This window comes from Microtus ochrogaster, assembly GCF_000317375.1.
Source record: "Microtus ochrogaster isolate Prairie Vole_2 chromosome 6 unlocalized genomic scaffold, MicOch1.0 chr6_random_2, whole genome shotgun sequence".
Taxonomy (NCBI): Eukaryota; Metazoa; Chordata; class Mammalia; order Rodentia; family Cricetidae; genus Microtus; species Microtus ochrogaster.
This window is the reverse complement of record NW_004949095.1, coordinates 5,667,823-5,689,086: the sequence shown is the minus strand read 5'-3', so window position 1 is coordinate 5,689,086 and position 21,264 is coordinate 5,667,823. Positions and strand designations below refer to the sequence as shown.

Below are 21,264 nucleotides of genomic sequence, written 5' to 3'. Positions count from 1 at the left end.
GCTCCAAAGCCACAGGGAAACCCTGTCTCGAAAAACCAAAAATAAAAAAAAAAAAAAAACAAAAAAAAAAAAACATATTAGGCTTGCAAAATGTGGAGGTAGAAGGACAGAATTTCTGATCATGTTGTGTTTTGTACTTTGTCCTGCAGGAATTGGGAGGCACTGGTGAAAAAATATGCAATCATGGAATCACCTTGCTAACCATCTCCACCTGTTCTCCTTGATAAGCCAGTGAAAAAGTGGGTTGAGGAGAAGGAAAAGAGGCCAACATGAAGCTAAAGCAGCGAGTTGTGCTGTTAGCAATACTCCTAGTCATCTTTATCTTCACCAAAGTTTTCCTGATAGACAACTTAGATACATCAGCAGCCAACAGAGAGGACCAGAGGGCTTTTCACCGAATGATGACTGGCTTGCGAGTGGAACTGGTGCCTAAATTGGATCACACCCTGCAGTCTCCTTGGGAGATTGCAGCCCAATGGGTGGTGCCCCGGGAAGTGTACCCCGAAGAGACACCAGAGCTGGGAGCAATCATGCATGCCATGGCCACTAAGAAGATCATTAAAGCTGACGTAGGCTATAAAGGGACACAGCTGAAAGCTTTGCTGATTCTTGAAGGAGGACAGAAAGTTGTCTTTAAGCCTAAGCGGTGAGTCTTCATCCTAGGGGTATGGGCTGGCTGTTGATTGTTCACCTTGGGGTCTATGAGTTTCTCCTTGCTATTCTTTTCAGTAAAATGACAGCTTGTACATAGAAGTTTCTGTCCTACCTGGGCCTTTTCTCAGTAAGGCATTTTCATCTTGTTTCCTCTGCATCTGGCCTGTGGCTATGTCTCTCTGCCTTTCTTCTTCCCAGAATTCTCTTAGGCTGGTCGCCCCACCTATACTTCCCGCCTAATTACTGGCCAATCAAACTAATAGAAGTGACAAATCTTTACAGTGTACAAGAGCATTATCCCGCAGCAGAAGCAGTGATTCTCTGAGTGGAAGAAATCTATGGGAACCTGTTTTGGTCCCTTTAAGTCCTTTTAAAGAGCCAGCTTGTGGTGGTTCCGTCCTATCATCTGCACTCAGGAGGGTAAGGCAGAAAGATTGTTAGAAAGAGGATAGCCTGGCTATGTATAGTAAGGTATAAACAAACGACTGAAGTTTTGGACAGAATGAACTTTGATTCTCTGAGGCATTGTTAGTTTGTTGGGTTGCTTGTTTTGAGACAGTCTCACTGTATAACTCAGGCTGACCTCAACTTGGTGATCCTCCTGCATCATGCAGGCCTGAGCTTCCATGCCTGACTGTTGATTTCTAGTGTACTAAATACCTTCAGTGTGCTAAGTATTGGAGGTACACATTGAATTGAGTAGAAAACAAGCAATTTGTTGATTTCCCCTCATCCCACCCCCAAAGTATAATTAAAAGCTGGATAGCCAAAGATCAGGAGCTACATGGTTAGAACGGACTCAGAATGGGGGACATCCTGTCAGTGCTGAAGCAGTGACTTTCATCTAGGGCTTTCATTGGGTTTTGTTTTTGTTTTTTGAGCAGTTTCAGGTTCATGGAACATTTTAAGAAAAATACAAACAAGTCCCATTAATTACCTTTCCCTCCAGTTTTTTTTCTATTATTACTGTTGCTCGTTAATCCAATTGATGACCCAATAATAGTATGTTAATTAAAGTCCATTGTTTGGCTGAGCATAGCAGCACACACCTTTAATCATTTGGCAGTCGGAGGCAGATAGATCTCAGAATTCGAAGCCAGCCTGTATACATAGTAGTTCCAGGACAGCCAGAGCTGCATAGTGAAACCCAGTTTTGAAAAAACAGAAACCAAAATTAAAAGAAAAACATCCATAGTTTATATTAAGGTTCACTCTTTAGGGGTATATTCTGTGGATTTAGGCAAATATCCATCACCGTAATGTCTTGTGGTTCTCAGCCCTAAAAGTACTCTGAACTCCACCCTTCCCTCTCTGCCCTTGAACCCCTGACACCCACGGATCCTGCTGTTCTCATAGTTTTCTGTGAATGAAACAGAGCATGATGATTTGCATTCTCTTGCCAGAGTTAGTCAGCAGCACATAGTTTCAGAGTCTGACACTGAACCTTTTTTTCATCTCTCAGTGAAACTTTGTAGAGAATCTTACCTTTACATTTCTTGCTAGAGTAGAGGCAGTAATGTTTGGGGAAGATGTATAAAATGTAATTCCCTTATTACACATTTATCAACAGATTTTAAAAAAAAAAAAAACAGCTGGCGTATGGAACCATTTAGAATCCCAGAAATGAAAGGAGTCAATAAAAATTGGCAAGTTAAAAATGGCAGTGAATCCAGGTGTGTTGGCACATGCCTTTAATCCTAACATTCAGGAGGCAGAGGCAGGAGAATCTGTGAATTTGAGGCCAGCCTGCTCTACAGAGTAATTTCCAGGACAGCCAAACTGTATAGAAAGACCCTGTCTCAAAAAACCAAACGAAATTCAGGCGAGTTGTTGTGACTGCAAACCTGTTATCCCCGCACTTTGGAGGTAGGCCTTGAGCTCTGATCTGGAGTGCACACCATTTGCCAGGCACTACACTAAATACTTTTAACGCCTGGGTCAGTTCAGTCTCTGTTTCCACAATAAGAAACTGACTTGATAAAGTTGCCTCATAGTAATTTAGTACAGCTGGAGTTTGACCATCAGAGTTTTTAATGGCTTGTAGTCTACCAAATACAAGCTGTTTGTATTCAAACAGTACCTTTGTTTGCTTGGTGATGTAAAGCACCTATCATGAAAACAAAAAATGATTAACTTAGGGTTTTTTTCTTTTGGTGTTTGTATGTATATACACATGTGGACACATATGTGCCACGTGTGTTTGGAAGTCAGAGGACAACAGAGAAATCAGTTTTCTCCTTCCACCATGTGGGTCCCAGGAACAACTCGTGTCATCGGGCTTGGTGGCAGGTGCTTTGACCTGCTGAGCCATCTCATTTGTTCACTAATTTGGTTTTGAAGTGTAGTTCTTAATCTCATGGTTTGTAGCTTAAGGAATTAATAACATAGAGTATTTAGGGGATGAAAAATTATATGGAAAGAAATTAATTATGACTACGCATGTTTAAGTGATCCACGTCCACTATTTGCTCACTAAAGAATAAAGGGTGATATGGGATTAAGTATGTCGAAAGATTAGATATTCCTGACAGCTGTGGACCATAGGTTTTGCAGAGATGCCTGAGGTGTTCAAGGAAGGTATAAAGGCGGGCAGAACAGTCAGACTGATGAGGAGGAGAGGTGTCCAGAGCACAGTCCTCGTCAGTCTTGCTTCATCTCCTTTCTGCACCCTCCTCTTCCAGATCCTGAATGGCATCCATTCTCCTTCCCCTCTTAGACAGGGTCTAGAACTTGTTATGTAGATCAGGGTGGCCTTAAACTCAGAGATCTGCCTGCTTTTGCCCCCGGTGCCTGGATTAAAGGCCTGTGCCACTATGCCTGGCCCCCTCGTGTATCTCTGTGCGCCTCAGTTTTATGTGCCTCAGACAGTCCATCCTCTACAGCCTAATAACAGAGGACCCCAAAGTCTGGCCTTCTGCCTGTGCTCACTCAGCCTTATTCTCCCTTCAGTCTTTATTTCAGGCTTGGCGGAGCCCAACTCTTCCCTACCCCAGCCCCAGAGCAGTCTCTTCTACCCAGCACTGTGTACAACTCAGGTGGAAGTGTTGCCTCCTTCAGTCACTGCACACGCTGGTGTGTGTTCTGACTCCAGACCTTGTCACATATAAGCGAGAATGGGTGTGGGTTGAGGTACTCACAGAAACTCATTCCAGGCCTTGAACACTCAACAGAGTGTTATTCTGACCTCTAGGCACTCAAAAGCTACACATAGCCCTGCTGTAGTGAAAATTCATTTCCGTGCACAGACTCGGCTGTCCTTCACTAGGATAGGAGTGATTTTATTGGCGGTTACTGTATGAATTCTGCTGCTCTGCAGTGACTTAAGATGGATCATTCCTTGTTTCGAGGAGAATCTTAGTCAAGACATACACCTTTCTTTACTCTCCTCTGTGGTCTTAGCTTCCTGGAGGCGGGTTCATGCCCTCCTTTCAGGGTTGGGAGTTATGTTCAGGTAGGTGACATATGTAAGGTTACAGTGTAATACCATGGTTTATGTTTTTACTGCATTATAAAAGTCCTCCTCCTCCCCCAATTTAGTGTATCCATTCTAGAAGTAGATTGATTTTTTACAGGCAATAGCTGCAGTTATATTGGAAAAGGACATAAAGCAGGAACCTAAGGTTAGATCAACGTGAATAAATGATCTTAGTGCGTACTAAAAGGGCCTTTGAAGATTACAGGTGAGGAAAATGAGATTCAGAATCCCAACTTTTCATATTTCACAGTTAAAACATGAGCAAAGAATTCAGACGTTGGGTCTTGGAAGATGACTCAATTGTTAAGTTTGATTCTCAAAGTCCACATAGAGAACATCAGGCATAGGGTGGGGTGGGGTTCAGTGGGTAAAGTGCTTGCTCTGCAAGCGTGAGAGCCGAGCTGGATCCCTAAGCATCTTCATGAAAAGCCAAGAGTGGTGACAGCAATCCTGGTACTGTGGGGGTAGGGACAGGTGGCTCCCCAGGTCTTGCTAGCTCAGACTAGCTGTTTTCGTCAGTGTTCTATTACTGTGAAGAGACACCATGACCTTAAAAAAGAAAGCTTTTATTTGGGAGCTTGCTTACAGTCTCAGAGACTGGCAGAGAGCATGGTGTCAATCAGGCATGGTGCTGGAGAAGTAGCTAAGAGTTACATCCCAATTCACAAGCAGAGGGAAACAGAGAGACAGACAGGTCCTGGCCTGGGCTTTTGAAATGTCAAAGCCCACCCTCAGTGGCATACTTCCCGCAGTATGGCCATACTGACTTCAACAAGGCCACACCTCCTAATCCTTATAATCCTTTCCAATAGTACCACTCTCTGAGTCTGTGGGGACCATTCTTACTCAAACTGCCACACTAGGTAAAGCAGTAAGCTTCAGGTTCAGTAAGAGACTGTGTCTCAAAAATAATAAGGTAGGACGCGGTAGAAGAAAGATATCCCTGCATCAGCCTCTGGCTTCCACACACACTCATACAGGCAAGTGTGTGTGTGTGTGTGTGTGTGTGTGTGTGTGTGTGTGAGAGAGAGAGAGAGAGAGAGAGAGAGAGAGAGAGAGAGAGAGAGAGAGATCTTAGTACTGGGGAAGCAGAGTTAGGGGGATCCCTAGGGCCCACTGACCAACCAATAAGTTCTATGTCAACAAAAAAATGATTCAAAAAAAAGTTAGATGGGGACTGGAGAGATGGCTCAGCAGTTAAGAGCACTGACTGCCTTTCTAGAGGTCCTGAGTTCAATTCCCAGCAACCACGTGGGGTCTGATGCCCTCTTCTGGCCTGCAGGCATACATGCAGATAGAGCACTCACAAATAAAATACATAGATAAATAAAAAGAAAAGAAAAAGAAGTTAGGTTGTGCTTAAGAACTGATACCCCATTCATCTTCTAGCCTCCACGGACATGTACACACATATGCATAAACATACAAATTTGTGTACATACACAAAACACGCAAACGAAAAGCACAGATTCTGACCTGACTCCAGTGTGGTTCCTTCACTTTGACTCTTCTACCTCTTTGCTCTCGTTTACCCTCAGAGTTCCTAGATGCCTATAGGTTCATGCACTTCACTCTAAGCAGCCTTTGGCTATATTGGAAAGGTCGGTAATGCATCAGCAGGGGGAGTACTGGTCTATGCCGAGGTCCTGAAATGTATTCAAGGACTGTTTCCCCAGCTGCATGGCACCTACACCGGTGGTAGAAGGAGAAGTGCTTGTTAGGTGTCAGCTCCTGCTGAGTGGTATTTTTAAAATGACAATTTAAACCCAGCCTGTATAAACCTAAGAAGCCTTGTACTTGTACAAGTAATGACTTGTACTTGGAACTTTAATGCATGGCATGTGGATCAGGCTGAGAAGAAACTGATGCCACCAAGATGCACGATTGCCTTCTCATAGGTCTTCTTCATCATTTGCCTTGAAAATATGTGTTTCACTTTGTATTCTAAGGTCATTGAAGGTCATTACCCTTTATAGTTCCATTTTCCACTCAGTGATTGCTATTTCAGCTTCAGAAATCCTATGTTCAGTGGGACTGCTCTTCACTTGAGTTTCAGCTTCTCTTTCACAGATCCCTTCCAAAGCCCTATAGGTCCTCTTTGGTTCAGGAGTGCAGGTGAGCTCAATAGTTTTTCCTTCCCAGTTAACAAGTTTAAATTGTGTCTTTAAAAATGACTCATTGGGGCTGGAGAGATGGCTCATTGGTTAAGAGCACTGCCTGCCCTTCCAAAGGTTCTGAGTTCAATTCCCAGCAACCACATGGAGGCTCACAACCATCTGTAATGAGATCTGGTGCCCTCTTCTGGCCTCCAGGCATATATGCAGGCAGAGTACTGAGACTACTGTATACATAATAAATCTAAAAAACAAAAATAAATAAATAAATATGACTCGTTGAGCTGGGCAGTAGTGGTAGCACACACCTTTATTCCCAGCATTCAGGAAGCAAAGGCAGGCTGACTTCTGTGTGTTCCAGGGTGGCCAGGGCTACACAGAGAAATCCTGTCTCGAAAAACCTAAAAAAAAAAAAAAAAAAATGTAATGCATGTGGCATAAAGTCATCAGAATGCTGTTTGAGATAAAAGAGACCTTAGAATTTCCTTCAGTGCAGTCCCTGGTCTTACAGATAGATAAGGGATCTCTAGAGACAGAACAGAAAGGTTTTGCTCAAGGCTGTCCTATCTATATCAGTCCTGGATCGAGAACAGGGATCGTTATTCAAACTGCTGTTTTCAGACGCACCTTTGCCTTCTCTTTAACAAAACTGAGATGTCAGGTAGAGCTTCCCCAAGAAATTTAGACTTCTATAGTAGGCATTCTGGTAAGCAAAGGCATTCTTTGGTTTTTCAGTTACATTAGTAAGCATTTTTAAAGACATTTATTAAGCTGATAGAAATACAAAGATGATTCTTTCTTTTCAGAAACTCATCTTGTGGTTGTTGTGCTTAAACTACACTGGCTGGGTGGTGGTGGCACATGCCTTTAACCCCGCACTGGGGAGGCAGATGCAGGCAGATTTCAGAGTTCGAGGCCAGCCTGGAGAATCACACAGAAACCCAGTCTTGAAAAACCAAAAAAGAAAACAAAAACAAACAAACAAAAACCCCACTACACTAGGAGACTTTTTTTTTTTTTTTTTGGTTTTTCGAGACAGGGTTTCTCTGTGGTTTTGGAGCCTGTCCTGGAACTAGCTTTGTAGACCAGGCTGGTCTCGAACTCACAGAGATCCGCCTGCCTCTGCCTCCCGAGTGCTGGGATTAAAGGCGTGCGCCACCATCGCCCGGCTCTAGGAGACATTTTTAGAAGTAAATGTAATGTCATCCATGTTTTATTCAAAGAATGATTGCTGAGGTAACAACAGTGTTAGGTTTTCGTCTAGACTCACTCTTCATCTCCCAGCCATTTGTGTTAACTCCTAGTCCTCAGGGTTGACAGAGAGGACTGTGGAACAGATCAGGCCTGCTGAAGTGTGTTTTCTACCTTGTGCTGTCACTTCCAGCACTTATGGAACTCATCTATATCTGTGCTTCCCATCCCCTTTGCAGCTATAGCAGAGACTATGTGGTAGAGGGGGAGCCCTATGCTGGTTATGACAGACACAATGCAGAGGTTGCAGCCTTCCACTTGGACAGGTATGTGTACTCTCTTACATTTCCTTTTCGTCATCTCTTCCAGAGAACTTGTGTACTTCCTCAAGAAGTGAGTGATAGGGGAGCGGGAAGAGGGGAGGGTGGGGGAACTGTGGTAGGTATGTGAAATGGAAATTGATGTAGCAATAATGTGGGCGTGTTCCCTGTTTATAGCTTATGAATTAGTACCATTGTGAAAACCTAAAATTTGGGTGCTGTCAGAAAACTGCAATAAATCTTTAAGACATTGTGTGTGTGTGTGTGTGTGTGTGTGTGTGTGTGTGTGTGTGTGTGTGTGAGTGTTTTGCTTGCATATATGTCTGTGCATCACATGTGTATCTAGTGCCCAGTGAGGCCAGAAGAGGGCATTGACGTCCCAGGAACTGGAGTTACAGATGGTTATGGGCTGCTGTGGGGATGCTGGGAACCAAATCTAGATCTTCTGCAAGAGCAGTAGGTGTTCCTAGCCAGAGCCTTCTGTCCAGCCAACAGGGTTAAATATTTTTAATCCTAGATTTTTACTTCCTATTACTTCACTTCGTTCTTGGCATGCTTTATGTCATCATGGTTGAAGATATTAATAAAAAATAAAATGTCAGGGTGAAATCAGAAGTTTGAGTTCAAATCTCTGTATTGAATTGGTCGTTAATTGGGCCTCCTAGCCTTGCTGTTTTGTTTCTGTTGTAAGGAATACTGACTTATCCCCATACCTGAAAATACATACATGGAATTTAAAATGTGTTTTGATATTTTTTATACAAAATATATACACCTTCAAAATTATCATGGTGATTTTGTTGTTTCTTTTGAAGGGCTGGAAAGATGGCTCCGTGGTTAAGAGCACTGCTTGCTCTTCAAAGGTCCTGAGTTCAATTCCCAGCAACCACATGGTGGCTCACAACCATCTGTAATGAGGTCTGGTGCCCTCTTCTGTCCTGCAGGCATACATGCAAGCAGAATACTGAGAATACTGTATACACAATAAATAAATAAATCTTAAAATCCCTTTGAAGCCATAGCTCACTGTTTTCACCTGCTGAAATGACAGTTTTTTTAAGAATGTTTTATTGTTAGTAATATATTGAATTCATATGCTGCTAAAAGCATTGTTAATGTTGTATCAGAAAGCTTACTGTTCATAGCGTTTGAATGAATAACTATCTTTTAGTGCATATGTCTGAGATGAGGAAGTACTATGAAAATGAAAAAGAAAAAATTATATAGATACGTATTATACTAGCATTTTTTGGTAGAAAAACTTGATAAGAACTTAGTAACTCTAGATAGGGAAAAATTAAATGAGTGTTTTTAATACTATTTATATTTGCAGTCTTTTAAGGATATGTCCAACTCCTTATTTAACGGCAGATTAGAATTAGACTGTCCAAATCTGAAAAGAGCCTTACTTCCTCACTTCTGGATCACTATACCCAGCACAGTAAATTTCATCAGTGTAATGTATGTAGAGCAATATATCATTATTTTGTTTTCCCCTCCCCCCATTATTGGCAAAATAATCCTTTCATAAAATTAGTTTGTTAAGTAGTGAAGTATTCTCTATATAAGTATGGTTACTATTAAGCCAGGTGTGATGTCTTATTCCTATAGTCCTAGCCCTTGAGAGGCTGAGACAAGAGAATTGCCTTGAATTCACAGGTAGCCTGGGCTACAGTGAGATCCTGTTTAGAAAGAAAGAAGATAAGCCAAATGCATGTGATGTTTATACATACCTGTGTGTTTATGCAACTATGAGAGAAAATGCTATTACAAAATGTCAGTTGCTAGGCTTGAGAATTAGGATGATCTTAGTTTCAAGTTCTGAACCTCTAAATTTTCTTTAGGGGATGTTTTTTGTTTCTTTTTTGTTTTTGTTTTTGACCAGGAAATGTCATTTTAAAAGGAAGTAATAGGTGTGGTGGTGTACAACTTTAGTCCCAACTCTTAGAAATCAAAGGCTCTCTGAGTTTGAAGCCACAGTGGTCTACCTAGTGGTTCTAGGTCAGCCAAGGTTCCATAGTAAGACTCTGTCTCAAAAAGCAACAGAGCACCCTGGTATGCCGTGTGACTGGCAGGGAGAGGACTCAACCAAGAGCTGCCTGGGGACTCTAGCATCAGACCATGATACAGCAACAGCTCCATGTTGTGCCATACATATGGCTGGGGCATGATTCAACCAAGTGCTGCCCGGAGCCTATGGTACGGGACAGTCAGACACTGTGATGGTAAAGTAGTACAGGGTGGGGAGGTGGAAAAGAGAGTGGTGGAGTGGTTCATGGGTTGGGAGAGAGGCAAGTCTGAAGAGGTAACTGTGGTGAGAAACAGGCTAATGGGAATGACCTGCTTGCTACCTGAGTCCAAAGTGATGCCCAACCTGGCTATTGCCAAGGGCCAATCTTGTCCTGAGGCCCTGAAGCAGCTAAGGAGCCATGACTTGATGTCTGTGGCTCCTGTCATCACTGAAGGCCATGCAGAGGCCTATGGTCTGGGGGCCAGGTAGGTGTCCAAAGGCCATGCTGATCTGGGTAGCCTGCTCTGCAACCTGAGCCCATGGTGACATTCAGACCCAGGCTGCTGTTGAGGGTCATGCCTGGGCTCTGTTGATGGCACGTGGTACCACCAAAGGCCACATAGATCTCCAAGGTCTAGGTCACTACCTGTGACTGTGTTGGTGTCCAAGGGCTGTGCTGCCATCAGGTCATGCTGAGTTGAGTGGCCAGTACTGTTGACTGGGACCAGGGTATCATCCAGGCAGGGCTACTACTGAGGGCCATGTCTGGGTCTGTGGCCCTACAGCAGCCAGGGTCTGAGCTGATGTCCATAGCTCCTGAGACTATTAAAGGCCATGTTAGTGCCAGCGGCCTGGGCTGTCACTTAGGACCATAGTGACATCTGAGCCTAGGCTGTGGCCTAGGACCACGTCTGGGTCTGTGGTCTTAGCACAGCCAGGCCCTTGTTGCCACCAAAGGCCACAACCCTTGGGCATGCACTTCACCTAGGCACTGCACTAGAGCTAATCCAGTTGTCAGGGACACTAGTGAGCTGGCTCTGGGGGCATGAGAACAGCAGAGTTGACCCCATCCCCCCTTGTCTACCATGTGGTGGCATAGGTGAGAGAAAAATGACCTCCCCTTCTGACTCCTTCCTACCCATGGTGGCTGAGAGAGCTAGCTCTGGGATCATGAGAGGTGGAAAACTATACTTGTCCCTTACCAGCTGCAGCACAGTAGAGCTAACCCTGTTGTTAGGACTTAAAGATACTGGTGAGCCAGCCCTGAGGGCCCCCTCCAACATCCACCTCATCTAGGATCTATTGGAGTAGCAGAAGGGGATGAACCTACAGATCCAAAACTACAGGATCCCCAAGACACAGGATAACAGGATATCCAAGAGGAACCCTAGTGAGAGCCCAGAGGCCTTGAACCAGAGCAACTCATTGCAGTGAACACTTGCAAGTAAAGATGAAAGGACTAAAGGGTTAATGGTGTTAATCAACAGGCCACACTACAGCTTTCACAATGAGATCTTTCTCCTTTCTTTGTTTGGTTTGTGTGGTGTTTGGTTTTTTTCTTTTAAATTTTGGAGGAAAGTTGCAGGGGCAGAAAGGTAGATGAGGGGGACAGGGAATTGAGTGGGACAGGATGCATGATGTGGAATCCAAAAAGAATAAAAGTAGAAAAAACTAAACAAAACAAAAAACAACAAAGAAAATAAAAACAAAGTAAGTATTTTCTAGTGTTAGAGACCTCCAAATATGTCCTTATTTAAACGGTCCTTTAGGTGTGTTGTTTTGGTCACTTTGCAGTTTGTCAAAGTTTTATCAAAGCTTTGAACTCATCTGAGTTTAAGCATGGTATTTTCTAATGCGTTGTTAGCATGTGTTTCTAGTTCTGATTATGAAAAGTTTCTGGGAGAAACAGAGTACTGTGATAAGTCCATTTTCCCTTCCCCTAGGCGTAACAGTTTGACATTTTGCCTAATTGGCCCACTACTTTTTTTGCTGAACTGTTGAATAATGTCCATCTTGACAAACTCATGAACATATGTACCTCTAAAAGCCGAGGTTAGCTGACCTACCTACCACCTCCAAAACTTTATATCTTTAATGGGATTGACCATGAGTTTTGAGACTTAAAATACCTCCCCAAAGATTTCTCTCTTCTCTCTTAAACCTTCAAAACTAGGATTCTGGGTTTCCGCCGAGCTCCCTTGGTAGTTGGCAGATATGTTAATCTGAGGACGGAGATCAAGCCTGTGGCCACGGAGCAGCTGCTGAGTACCTTCCTAACTGTAGGTAAGAGATGATGGAGGATGTTTAGATAGGGGCATGACCAGCAAGTTAGATAATGGACACCATTGAACAACCTAGGTGCATCTCTTTCATACTTAAAGAACTCACAGAGTTCTGCCTGCTTTCTTGTTAGTGTGGGAATTAGGTCTAATGGTGAGAATGGGAAATGAGAATTTCCCCCTAATATACACTTCTTAAAGAAAGAAGCAAGTCATTTACCAATAGTGAAAGTGGTAACTGTTTCGCTTGATCTTCTAGCTAAGTCTCAAATGCAAGATTTGTCCTAAATTGATACTGTCTGTATATCATTGTCCTGGTTTTGGTTTGGTTTGGTTGGTTTGGTTTGTTTTTTTCTGAGACAGGGTTTCTCTGTATAATAGTCCTGGCTGTCCTAGAACTCACTTTGTAGACCAGGCTGGCCTTGAACTAACGGGAGATCCACCTGCCTCTGCCTCCCAAGTACTGAGATTAAAGGCTTATGCAGCCACTGCCCAGTGGTTAATTTTTGTACATGTGTTCTCCCGGGAAGTGGGGAAGCCAGAGGCTAGGGAGATGGCTTAACCAGTAAAGTGCTTGCTATGCAAACTTGAGGACCTGAGTTTGGATCCCCATACTCGTGTAAAAATCCAGCTATGAAAGGGGCACCTGTAATTCCAATGCTGTGAAAATGGAGACAGGCAGATCCTCGGAGCTAATTATTCACCCAGTGTAATCAAACTGGTATTAGGCTCCAGGTGCAGTGAGAGACCCAGTCTTAAAAAGTAAGGTGGAGAGCAATTGGGGAAGGCATTCTGTAGTGATATTTCATTTGTATGTTAATAAATAAAGCTTGCCTGAAGATTAGAGAGTAAAACAGCCCTGCTGGTCAGTCTTTTACATACCAGGCAGTGGTGACACACACCTTTAATCCCAGTAGCCACACTGTTTTGCCATAGAAACTGGGCGGCAGTTATGCACACCCTTAATCCCAGCCCTAGAGAGGTCTATAAAACGGGAGGAGACAGCTCTCACACACAGTCTCATTCTGAGATTCCAAGATCACCATTTTGGTCTGAGGTAGATGTAAGAGCCAGTGGCTAACTGTTTTGCTTTTCTGATCTTCAGGTTGAACCCCAATATCTGTCTCTGGGTTTTTACTAGTCATGTTACAGCTTTCGATATTCTTGTTTCCGTGTGTGCCCCTTCTGAATAAACATATGCACACACTGCATTTGGGCCACTGCTCTTCCTCCAAGGATTAGTTTATAAATCATGGACCTAAGTATGGCTCCCCTGGCCCTGGTTCCCATTATCCTACTGTGATGCAGGGGATCTCCTCAGTCTTGTTCTCATTGGGAGCACGGTAAAACAGGAAGAATTTAGAGGTTCTGTGTTCTCTTGTCTTGGCCTCTTAGTAGTGACTTTTTTGTTGATTCAGTGCTCTGCTACATGGCATAAATATTGAAACAGACATTGAAAAATGAAAATGAACTTTATCTGGCTTTTTACTAGAATGAATAGGATTATATTTGAAAATGAGGTGAAGCGATGCCTATCTAAGAAAAAAATCTACAATATAATACAATATGGAAAACTGATTCTTTTAGACAAGGTGGCAGGAAATTCTAATATTATGGTTTCTATTGCCATAATTCATTGGAATGCTAAATTTCAGATAGAGGTTAGTGAAAATAAAGTTGTGATTTCATTTCTATCCAGTTCGCTCCACTAGCCCTGAGATAACACTGATCTAGACTAGGACAGAAGATGGACAAGGGGATCAGGAATACAGGAGGAGTATGAACTCGGGAAGGTGTGCATGGGTTCAGCACTGAGGAGAGAAAGTAGTCAGAACAGGGTCACTGCAGGGCCTAGGCATCATGCTTGGGTCGGGACTTCCCTTGGGCATTGGGAAGCTGTTTAGAGATTCAGAACATGAAGTAATCATATTTGAATTTAGAAAGCTAATTTCGGCAGTATTGTAGAGGGTGAATAGTGATGGGGGAGAAGGAGAAGATGAGAGCCCTGGCGGACTGTAGAAGTGGTTTCAAGAGACAGAACTAGGATAAGGATGAGGTACATTGGTGAACTGGAATATGAATAGCGAGATGAACGTCTCAGTCGGAGGAGCAAAAAGCAGGGAGGAAAACTTAGGAATGACTCCACATTTCTAGATTGGATAATCGAGTGAATACAGAAGCAGTTAACTAAGGGTGTGTGGATAAGAATACTGTGCAGAAAGAAGTGATGCTAACAGAGAAAAGGCCGAGATGGAAACCTAGATCTGATAGCTCATCCGAGCAGAGTGAGGAGAACTTCAGTGGTCAGAAAAGCAGTTTCCAGAGTCGAGCATGTCCAGGAAGTGGTCAGAGGCCAGAGGCTGGGCCCACCGAGTGTAATGGAGACACGGAAGTCAGGAAGGCAGTTAGTCATTATTATTCAGAGTGATAGATGCTGTTTTGATTGTCTAAGCATTGACATAGGCATGTTTCCTTTTCACCATCTGACAGTGGAGGAACGAGCATGCTTGGAGACTGTAATCACATGCTCAGCATTGTGCAGCTTCTTACTGAAATAGCTTCTGTTTCATGAGAGCATTGACTAGGCTGTATGTGCAGCTTGAATTTTAGTGAATATAGTCACATTACTCTCATAGACAATTAATTTACCTTACCTGTAGCAATATATGAGAGTTGTGCCCCACCCCCTGTACTATCATTAATAATGCAGCCTGAGCCAGGCAGTGGTGGTGTACACTTTTAATCCCAGCACTCAGGAGGCAGAGGCAGGTGGTTCTATTGAGTTTTGAGGTCAGCCTGGTCTACAAAGTAAGTTCCAGGACTACAGAGAGAAGCCCTGTCTCAAAACAAAAACATCAATAATAATAATGTATCCTGAAACTTTTTGGGTTTTTTTGTTTGTTTCATATGTAACATCTGTTCATTTGTTTAAGAGCCATTTGTATTTTCTGTCAACTATCTTTTGTGTGCATATGTGTTTGTGGAGGCTAGAGGGCAGCTTGGCTGCTGTTTCTCAGGCATATCTTCCTTGTGTTGTTTTTGAGACAGGGTGTAGATGGAAATTTCTGTCCCATCTGGTTCCAACAGCCATTTAGTCCCAAATTAACACACAGAAGCTTATATTAATTTTAAACTGTTTGACCTATTGTTCAGGCTTATTACTAACTAGCTCTTACAACTTAAATTAACCCATAATTCTTTTTTTAACCCATAATTCTTATCTATGTTTAGCCATGCAGCTTGGGACCTTTGCTCCGTAAGGCATTCTTGTCTTACTTCCTCTGTGTCTGGCTTGCAACTGCATTTCTGCCTTTCCTCTAATCTGGTCACCTGCTTATACTTTCTCCCTGTCTGCTGGCCAGTCAGTGTTTTGTTAAATCAGTACAAGTACATCTTTACAGTGTGTAAGAGCATTATCCCACAGCTACACAGTCTTTCCCTGACACAGAGCTCCCCAACTGGGCTGGCTTCCTAGCAAAGCCTAGAGATCTACTTCTTTCCACTTGCTTTTATTTCCCAGGTCCAGCAAAGTATGTACTACACAGAACCTAATCAATTATAGCACACCCCCAAAGCTGTTATATTACCCTCTCTACCTTAATATTCTCTCTCTCTCTCTCTCTCTCTCTCTCTCTCTCTCTCTCTGAGACTGAGTTTCTCTTTGTATCCTTGACTGTCCTGAAACTCACTCTGTAGACCAGGCTGGCCTGGAACTCAGAGAAACACCTGCCTTTGGCTCTTGTACTGGGATTAAAGGCGTGCACTATCACTATCCAGCAACTTTAAGATTGTAAATTTAACTTTATTACATTGAAAATACTAACATTTTAGAGTAGAAATAGACAAAGACTATTTTAAATGTCATAAGGAGTAAAGAACTGTGAAAATGATCCTAAAATAAGAGCAAAGAGAAAGAGCCTCATGTCCTTGGAATGGTGTCATTCTCTGAGCCCTTCCTTACAGCTGGTGATGTCAGTATAGTCCAGTCACATCAGTATCTTCCCTGACTCAGCCCTGGAGGCAGCTGCTTGTTCAGTGAGTGCCCCTCTCCTTTACTATAGTATCAAAATGGTCTTTAGAAAGTGATAGGTGAAGCTGGGTCTTGTAGTATAAGCTTTAATTCCAGGTGTTTGTGGGGTTGAGGCAGGAAGCCTTGTAAGTTCAAGGCCTGCCTTAAAACAAGGATTGGGTATATACATCAGTGCTAGAGTACTTGCCTGGTATATATGAGGCTCTGTCACCACAAGAAGAAAGGGAGATCAGGGAACCAATGTTTAAATAAGTCCTGGATCTCATTGTTTCTAGGTTCTGTTGAAGGGCATAGTAGGAAATACAGGTTTATATACACAGGCACAAATGCACATACACACATCTGTGCCATTATCTCTGGGTATGTATTAAAACTAGTATCTGATTCTAATTCATGGTAGGGTTTACTCTGACCATCTTTTCTTCCTTCTCCATCTGTGAGGAACCTAGTTCCCATTATCCTCAGTGTATTGGCCTACCTGTTCCTGCTCCCCCATATGTGACCAGACTCTCTCTTCTGGGTACTTTGGCCAAAACCTCAGCTTTGATAAAGAACACAAAGACATTGTTTCCATTAATTCTTTTGAGTTGAGAGCAAATCTGTGATTGAGCTCACTTCTGGGAGAGAGGCTGGGTAGAAGGAAACACAGGAAGATTTGCTTTCTAGTATATAGCGTTTCATTCATTGGAGATTGTTTTATGCTGTCTGCTCTTTTTACCTATATAGGAAAACATGCATGAAATGGACTAACATCAGGATTTTAATTTTCGTTTTGCCTGTTTACTTAGCTGTTTGATCTTGTTTGGGGGAGAATTTGGGTCCTTAATTTTCTTCCTTAAGTATATCTGACTCATTTCTGCCCTGCAGGGAACAATACATGTTTCTATGGGAAATGCTATTACTGTCGAGAAACAGAGCCAGCGTGTGCTGATGGAGACATGATGGAGGGATCCATCACACTGTGGCTTCCAGATGTGTGGCCTCTACAGAAACATCGACACCCGTGGGGCAGGACTTACCGAGAAGGCAAATTGGCTAGGTAAAGGCTCCTGTGTGCCTGACTTAATTCTTTGCTGTACCGCTCCAGTTGCCCTTCCTGAATAGGAGCCAGCCATCTGTCCAGGAGGAAAAAGAACTGTGAATTGGGGCAGACCTGCTAGGTTGGTCCCCTCCCTGTTTTCAGCCTTCTTTCTATCACTAAGAAGAGGAAAGATAACTTTTGGCTCACAGTTTGAGAAGTTCAGTCCATAATCACTTGACCACATTCCTTTGGGCTTCTGGTGGCATAGAACCTCATTGGCAGAAGCATGTGGTGACAGAGGCTGCTTATCTCATTGCTTCCAGAAAGCAAAGACAAGAGAAAAGGCCAGGAGCAATCCCTCTAGGCAGGGGCTCCCTGGAATATCCCCATTATTTATTTCTTCAAGGAAATGTTCCCAATGACTTAACTTCCATCACACCTAAAGCTCCTGAAGGTTCCACGAGCTGAACCAGGTCTTGTAGTGCATGATCTTTAGGGGACATTTAAAATATAAACCATGGGGCCCTGGAGAGGTAGCTCAGGGGACAAGAGCACTTGCTGATCTTGCAGAGGAACTGAGTTTGATTTCCAGCTCTCACATTTGGGGCTCATGAATACCTGTAACTTCAGCTTCAGGGATCAAAGGGCCTTTTCTGGCCTCTACCAACAACTGTATGCATGTAGTATACTTACACACACACACACACACACACACACACACACACACACACACACACACATAAAAATTAAATATTTTGGTTTTGTTTTTAAATAGAAAAGCCATAGATAGCATTGGCTTTACTCTCACCACTTTATACATCATGCTCTTGGACTGTACAGAACACCAGTCCTGTCTGTACAACCTCTCAGGACACCTTTGAAATCTCAGTGGACATGGCTCCACAAGTCTTAAATTCTGTATGCCTGCAACACTAGCGTCACTTGGATGATGACAAGGTCTGGCACTATTTTGAGCTTATCCAGTGGATAAGTAGATCACAGTGGCCTCTTCAGTATCTTTATGGTTGAACACAGAGGTTTAGCCTGGGATGGACAGAGTCTTGCAGGTTCCTGAGATGCCTCCAGCTACTTTCTTTTTTTTCTTTTAATTTTTTTTATTTTTAATGGTGCTAGTTTTTTTCAGCAAGCGTACCCTTCTTGCCTTGAACTTTATATGTACTTCTTTCCTGGTTCAACTACAAGCTTTTTAGAGCTTTCTGCCCTGCATTTTGGTTCCACTTCTCACAGTAAATATGGCTAAAAGCAGCCAGTAATTCTCACTCTGCTGCCTTGAAATTGCCTCTACCATATAAGCCTTTGTAGAGAGTTTCAGGGTAAGTACAAAACATAGACAGATTTTCTTGAGAATGTAACATAAGCTTCTAGTCTGCTTCCCAGTGAAGTCCCTGTTCCATCTCAAACCTGTCAGTACAGCTTTGACTAACTGTATTCCTACCAGAACCTCCCAGATATTTGTGTTTCAGCATCCTCTGCTTTCCTTAGCTTGCTTCTCTAAACTTTTCTAACTTTGCAAACCAATTCCAAAGACCTTTGAATCTCGCTGTCAGAGATAGTCACAACAATGAACCTATCTTGGTGCCAATTTTCTTCATTAACTTTCCGTCACTAGCAAAATGCCGAATGTTTTAAAAGAAGAAAGGTTCTTTTGGCTTACAGTTTCTAAAGTTTTAGCCCAGCTTGGTTTGCTCTCCTGTGTTGAGACTTATGGTCATACAGTATCAAGGCAGCACATACGCTACGGAGAAAAGCTGTTCTCCTCATGGTGGCTAGGAAGCAGACAATGAGAAGGAAGGCCAGGGTAGCCAGATCCTCCTTCTAGGCTAGCTCTCAACTGCTCAGCTTCCTACCACAAGGCCCCACCTCCTAATAACATCACAGCTGGCAACTAAACTTAGCACGTGGCTTTTGTAGGTCTCTTAGGGGCTAAACTCTATAGTCAGGTGTAGCTGGCACTCAGTGACCCTTGTGACGCCCTTGTCTGCAGGTGGGAATACGATGAGAGCTACTGCGATGCTGTGAAGAAAACGTCCCCCTATGACTCAGGCCCACGCCTCTTGGACATCATTGACACCGCTGTCTTTGATTACTTGATTGGCAATGCCGACCGCCATCACTATGAAAGCTTTCAAGATGATGAAGGCGCTAGCATGCTTATTCTTCTTGATAATGCCAAAAGGTATAGCAGGACTGTGTTGTTGGTGTCTGTGTGAAAGAGTACATTCTCTAGGGTAGGTCACCTTTCAAATACACATACTGCCATAAATCAACTTGTAGGAATGAAATGCATATTTCAGTTCATGGTTTCAGAGGTTTGTTGGCTTCATTGCTTTTGGGCCTGTGATGAGGCAGAATCATCACGTCTGGGAGCACATTTAGAGCAAAGCTGCTGGCCTCGTGGCATTTGGGAAACAGAACAACAAGAAAAAGGCCAGGGTCCCAAAATCCCCATCAAGAATGCACGCCAGTGGCCTGATTTCCTTCCACTGGACCCCACCTACTGAAGACTTCTTTACCACTCTACAGTGCTACAAGCTGGCAACTAGTGCCTTAGATGAGCCTGGGGACTGGGGTGGGAGGACTTGGGATCAAAACTATCCTGGACTTAGCCTTTTTTATAGCCTTGCATTGGGGATTAAGTTGCAACAAGAGTTTGTGGGCCGCAGAAATATTCAAAGGATAGCAGCTGCTTTGCCTGCACTATTGTTAGGGCTAGAGGCTTCTCCAGTCATTAAGGAGAGATTCCAGGAAAAAAACGGAAGGCGCCAGGCAGTGGTGGCTCACACCTTTAACACCAGTACTTGGGAGGCAGGGGCAGGAAAATCTCTGTGAATTTGAGACCAGCCTGAACTACAGAGCAAGTTCCAGAACAGACAAAGAAACACTGTCTTGAAAAAAAAAAAAAAAAAAGTGAAAGTGTGACCATTTCCCCAAGAATCACCTTTTCATTCCTAATGAAATACCATTTTTGTATCTGCTATGAGTGGGTTCTGTCTCAACCTCTGATAGCCCCTGGGCAGTTTTTCTGGTTTGAAGCTACCAACACCTTTGCTTACAGGAATATGGTTTTAGTGATTCTGGAAGTAAATGTTCCCCTGCCTTCTGGGGGACTCTGGCAGGGATCCCAAGCCTGGCGTTCTCTCTGCATCTCTTACAGGTGTATGGACTTAGGATTTCTGCCTTCTCCCTCTGCACTGGGAGTTCACAGTGTGGCACCACAGCTGTGGTCCAGCATCTTGTAGCATTTTGGTCCTTGTTACATGAGTTTGTTTGCTGTTTGATACTTTAGTTCAGACTGTTAATGATCCTGTGTCTAATTAGTGATGCCTGGCTTATTTTTAATTTAAATTATTTGAGCTGTTGGAGCATGAAATTATCTAGGATCACAGTTGGGTTTTTACAGCATATGTTCTTATTCACTGTCTTAATTTAATTTTCAGCTTTGGGAACCCCTCGCTGGATGAGAGAAGCATTCTTGCCCCTCTCTATCAGTGTTGCATGTAAGTAATGCGCAGCAGGTGTGTCTGCCTGCATTGCTTCCTTCAGGTTCAGGCACCAGTCCATCCGTTTCCTTGACCTTAAAACATCCTGGTTGCTTTTTCTACAGCTACAGCCCAGACCTGTACACCCCGACAGAGCTCAGGGGAGCGCAGAGGTGGCTCACCCAAAGCTCAGAATTCGTTTTGAGTTTGTAGTATCTAAGTCATGTGTGTGTGTTTGGCTTCTTATCCCTACCACCTACTAAAAATAATCTAGTTTGGCCTTAACCCCAGCACCTAGAGCGCAAAAGCGGGTGGATCTCTGTGAATTTGAGGCTACCTGGTCTACATAGTGAGTTCCAGGCCATCCAGGCTACAGACTAAACCAATCTCAAAAAAAAAAAAAAATTAATAGTTTTTTAAAAAATCTGTTAGAAACTGTATTCTCAGTTGCTACATCTGGTTTACCATTTGGTTTCAAGTCCTGCCCCCTGGAGTTTATATATCTTAGTTTGAAATTATCTATTCCAAAAATAACTTCCTCTATGTATTTAATATGTGATTTAAATATATTAGAGAGGGCTGGAGAGATGGCTCAGTGGTTAAGAGCATTGCCTGCTCTTCCAAAAGTCCTGAGTTCAATTCCCAGCAACCACATGGTGGCTCACAACC

At 43.2% G+C, this 21,264-nt stretch overlaps 1 protein-coding gene across 2 annotated transcripts in view; it reads left to right on the top strand.

Annotated features, from left to right (window-relative positions):
* The window catches only part of Fam20b (FAM20B, glycosaminoglycan xylosylkinase), a 37,043-nt gene that overhangs the window by 12,466 nt on the left and 3,313 nt on the right, over positions 1–21,264 (top strand). Inside the window, exons 2-7 of one of the 2 annotated variants that reach the window (XM_013352505.2) lie at positions 150–646; positions 7,674–7,760; positions 11,939–12,048; positions 16,942–17,113; positions 19,101–19,292; positions 20,554–20,613. In XM_013352505.2, the coding sequence (XP_013207959.1) occupies positions 270–646; positions 7,674–7,760; positions 11,939–12,048; positions 16,942–17,113; positions 19,101–19,292; positions 20,554–20,613 (998 nt within the window). In that variant the 5' untranslated portion in view covers positions 150–269. Of the gene's footprint in view, positions 1–149; positions 647–7,673; positions 7,761–11,938; positions 12,049–16,941; positions 17,114–19,100; positions 19,293–20,553; positions 20,614–21,264 lie in introns of those variants that run through there. The other variant, XM_005363909.3, reaches the window with a different exon arrangement.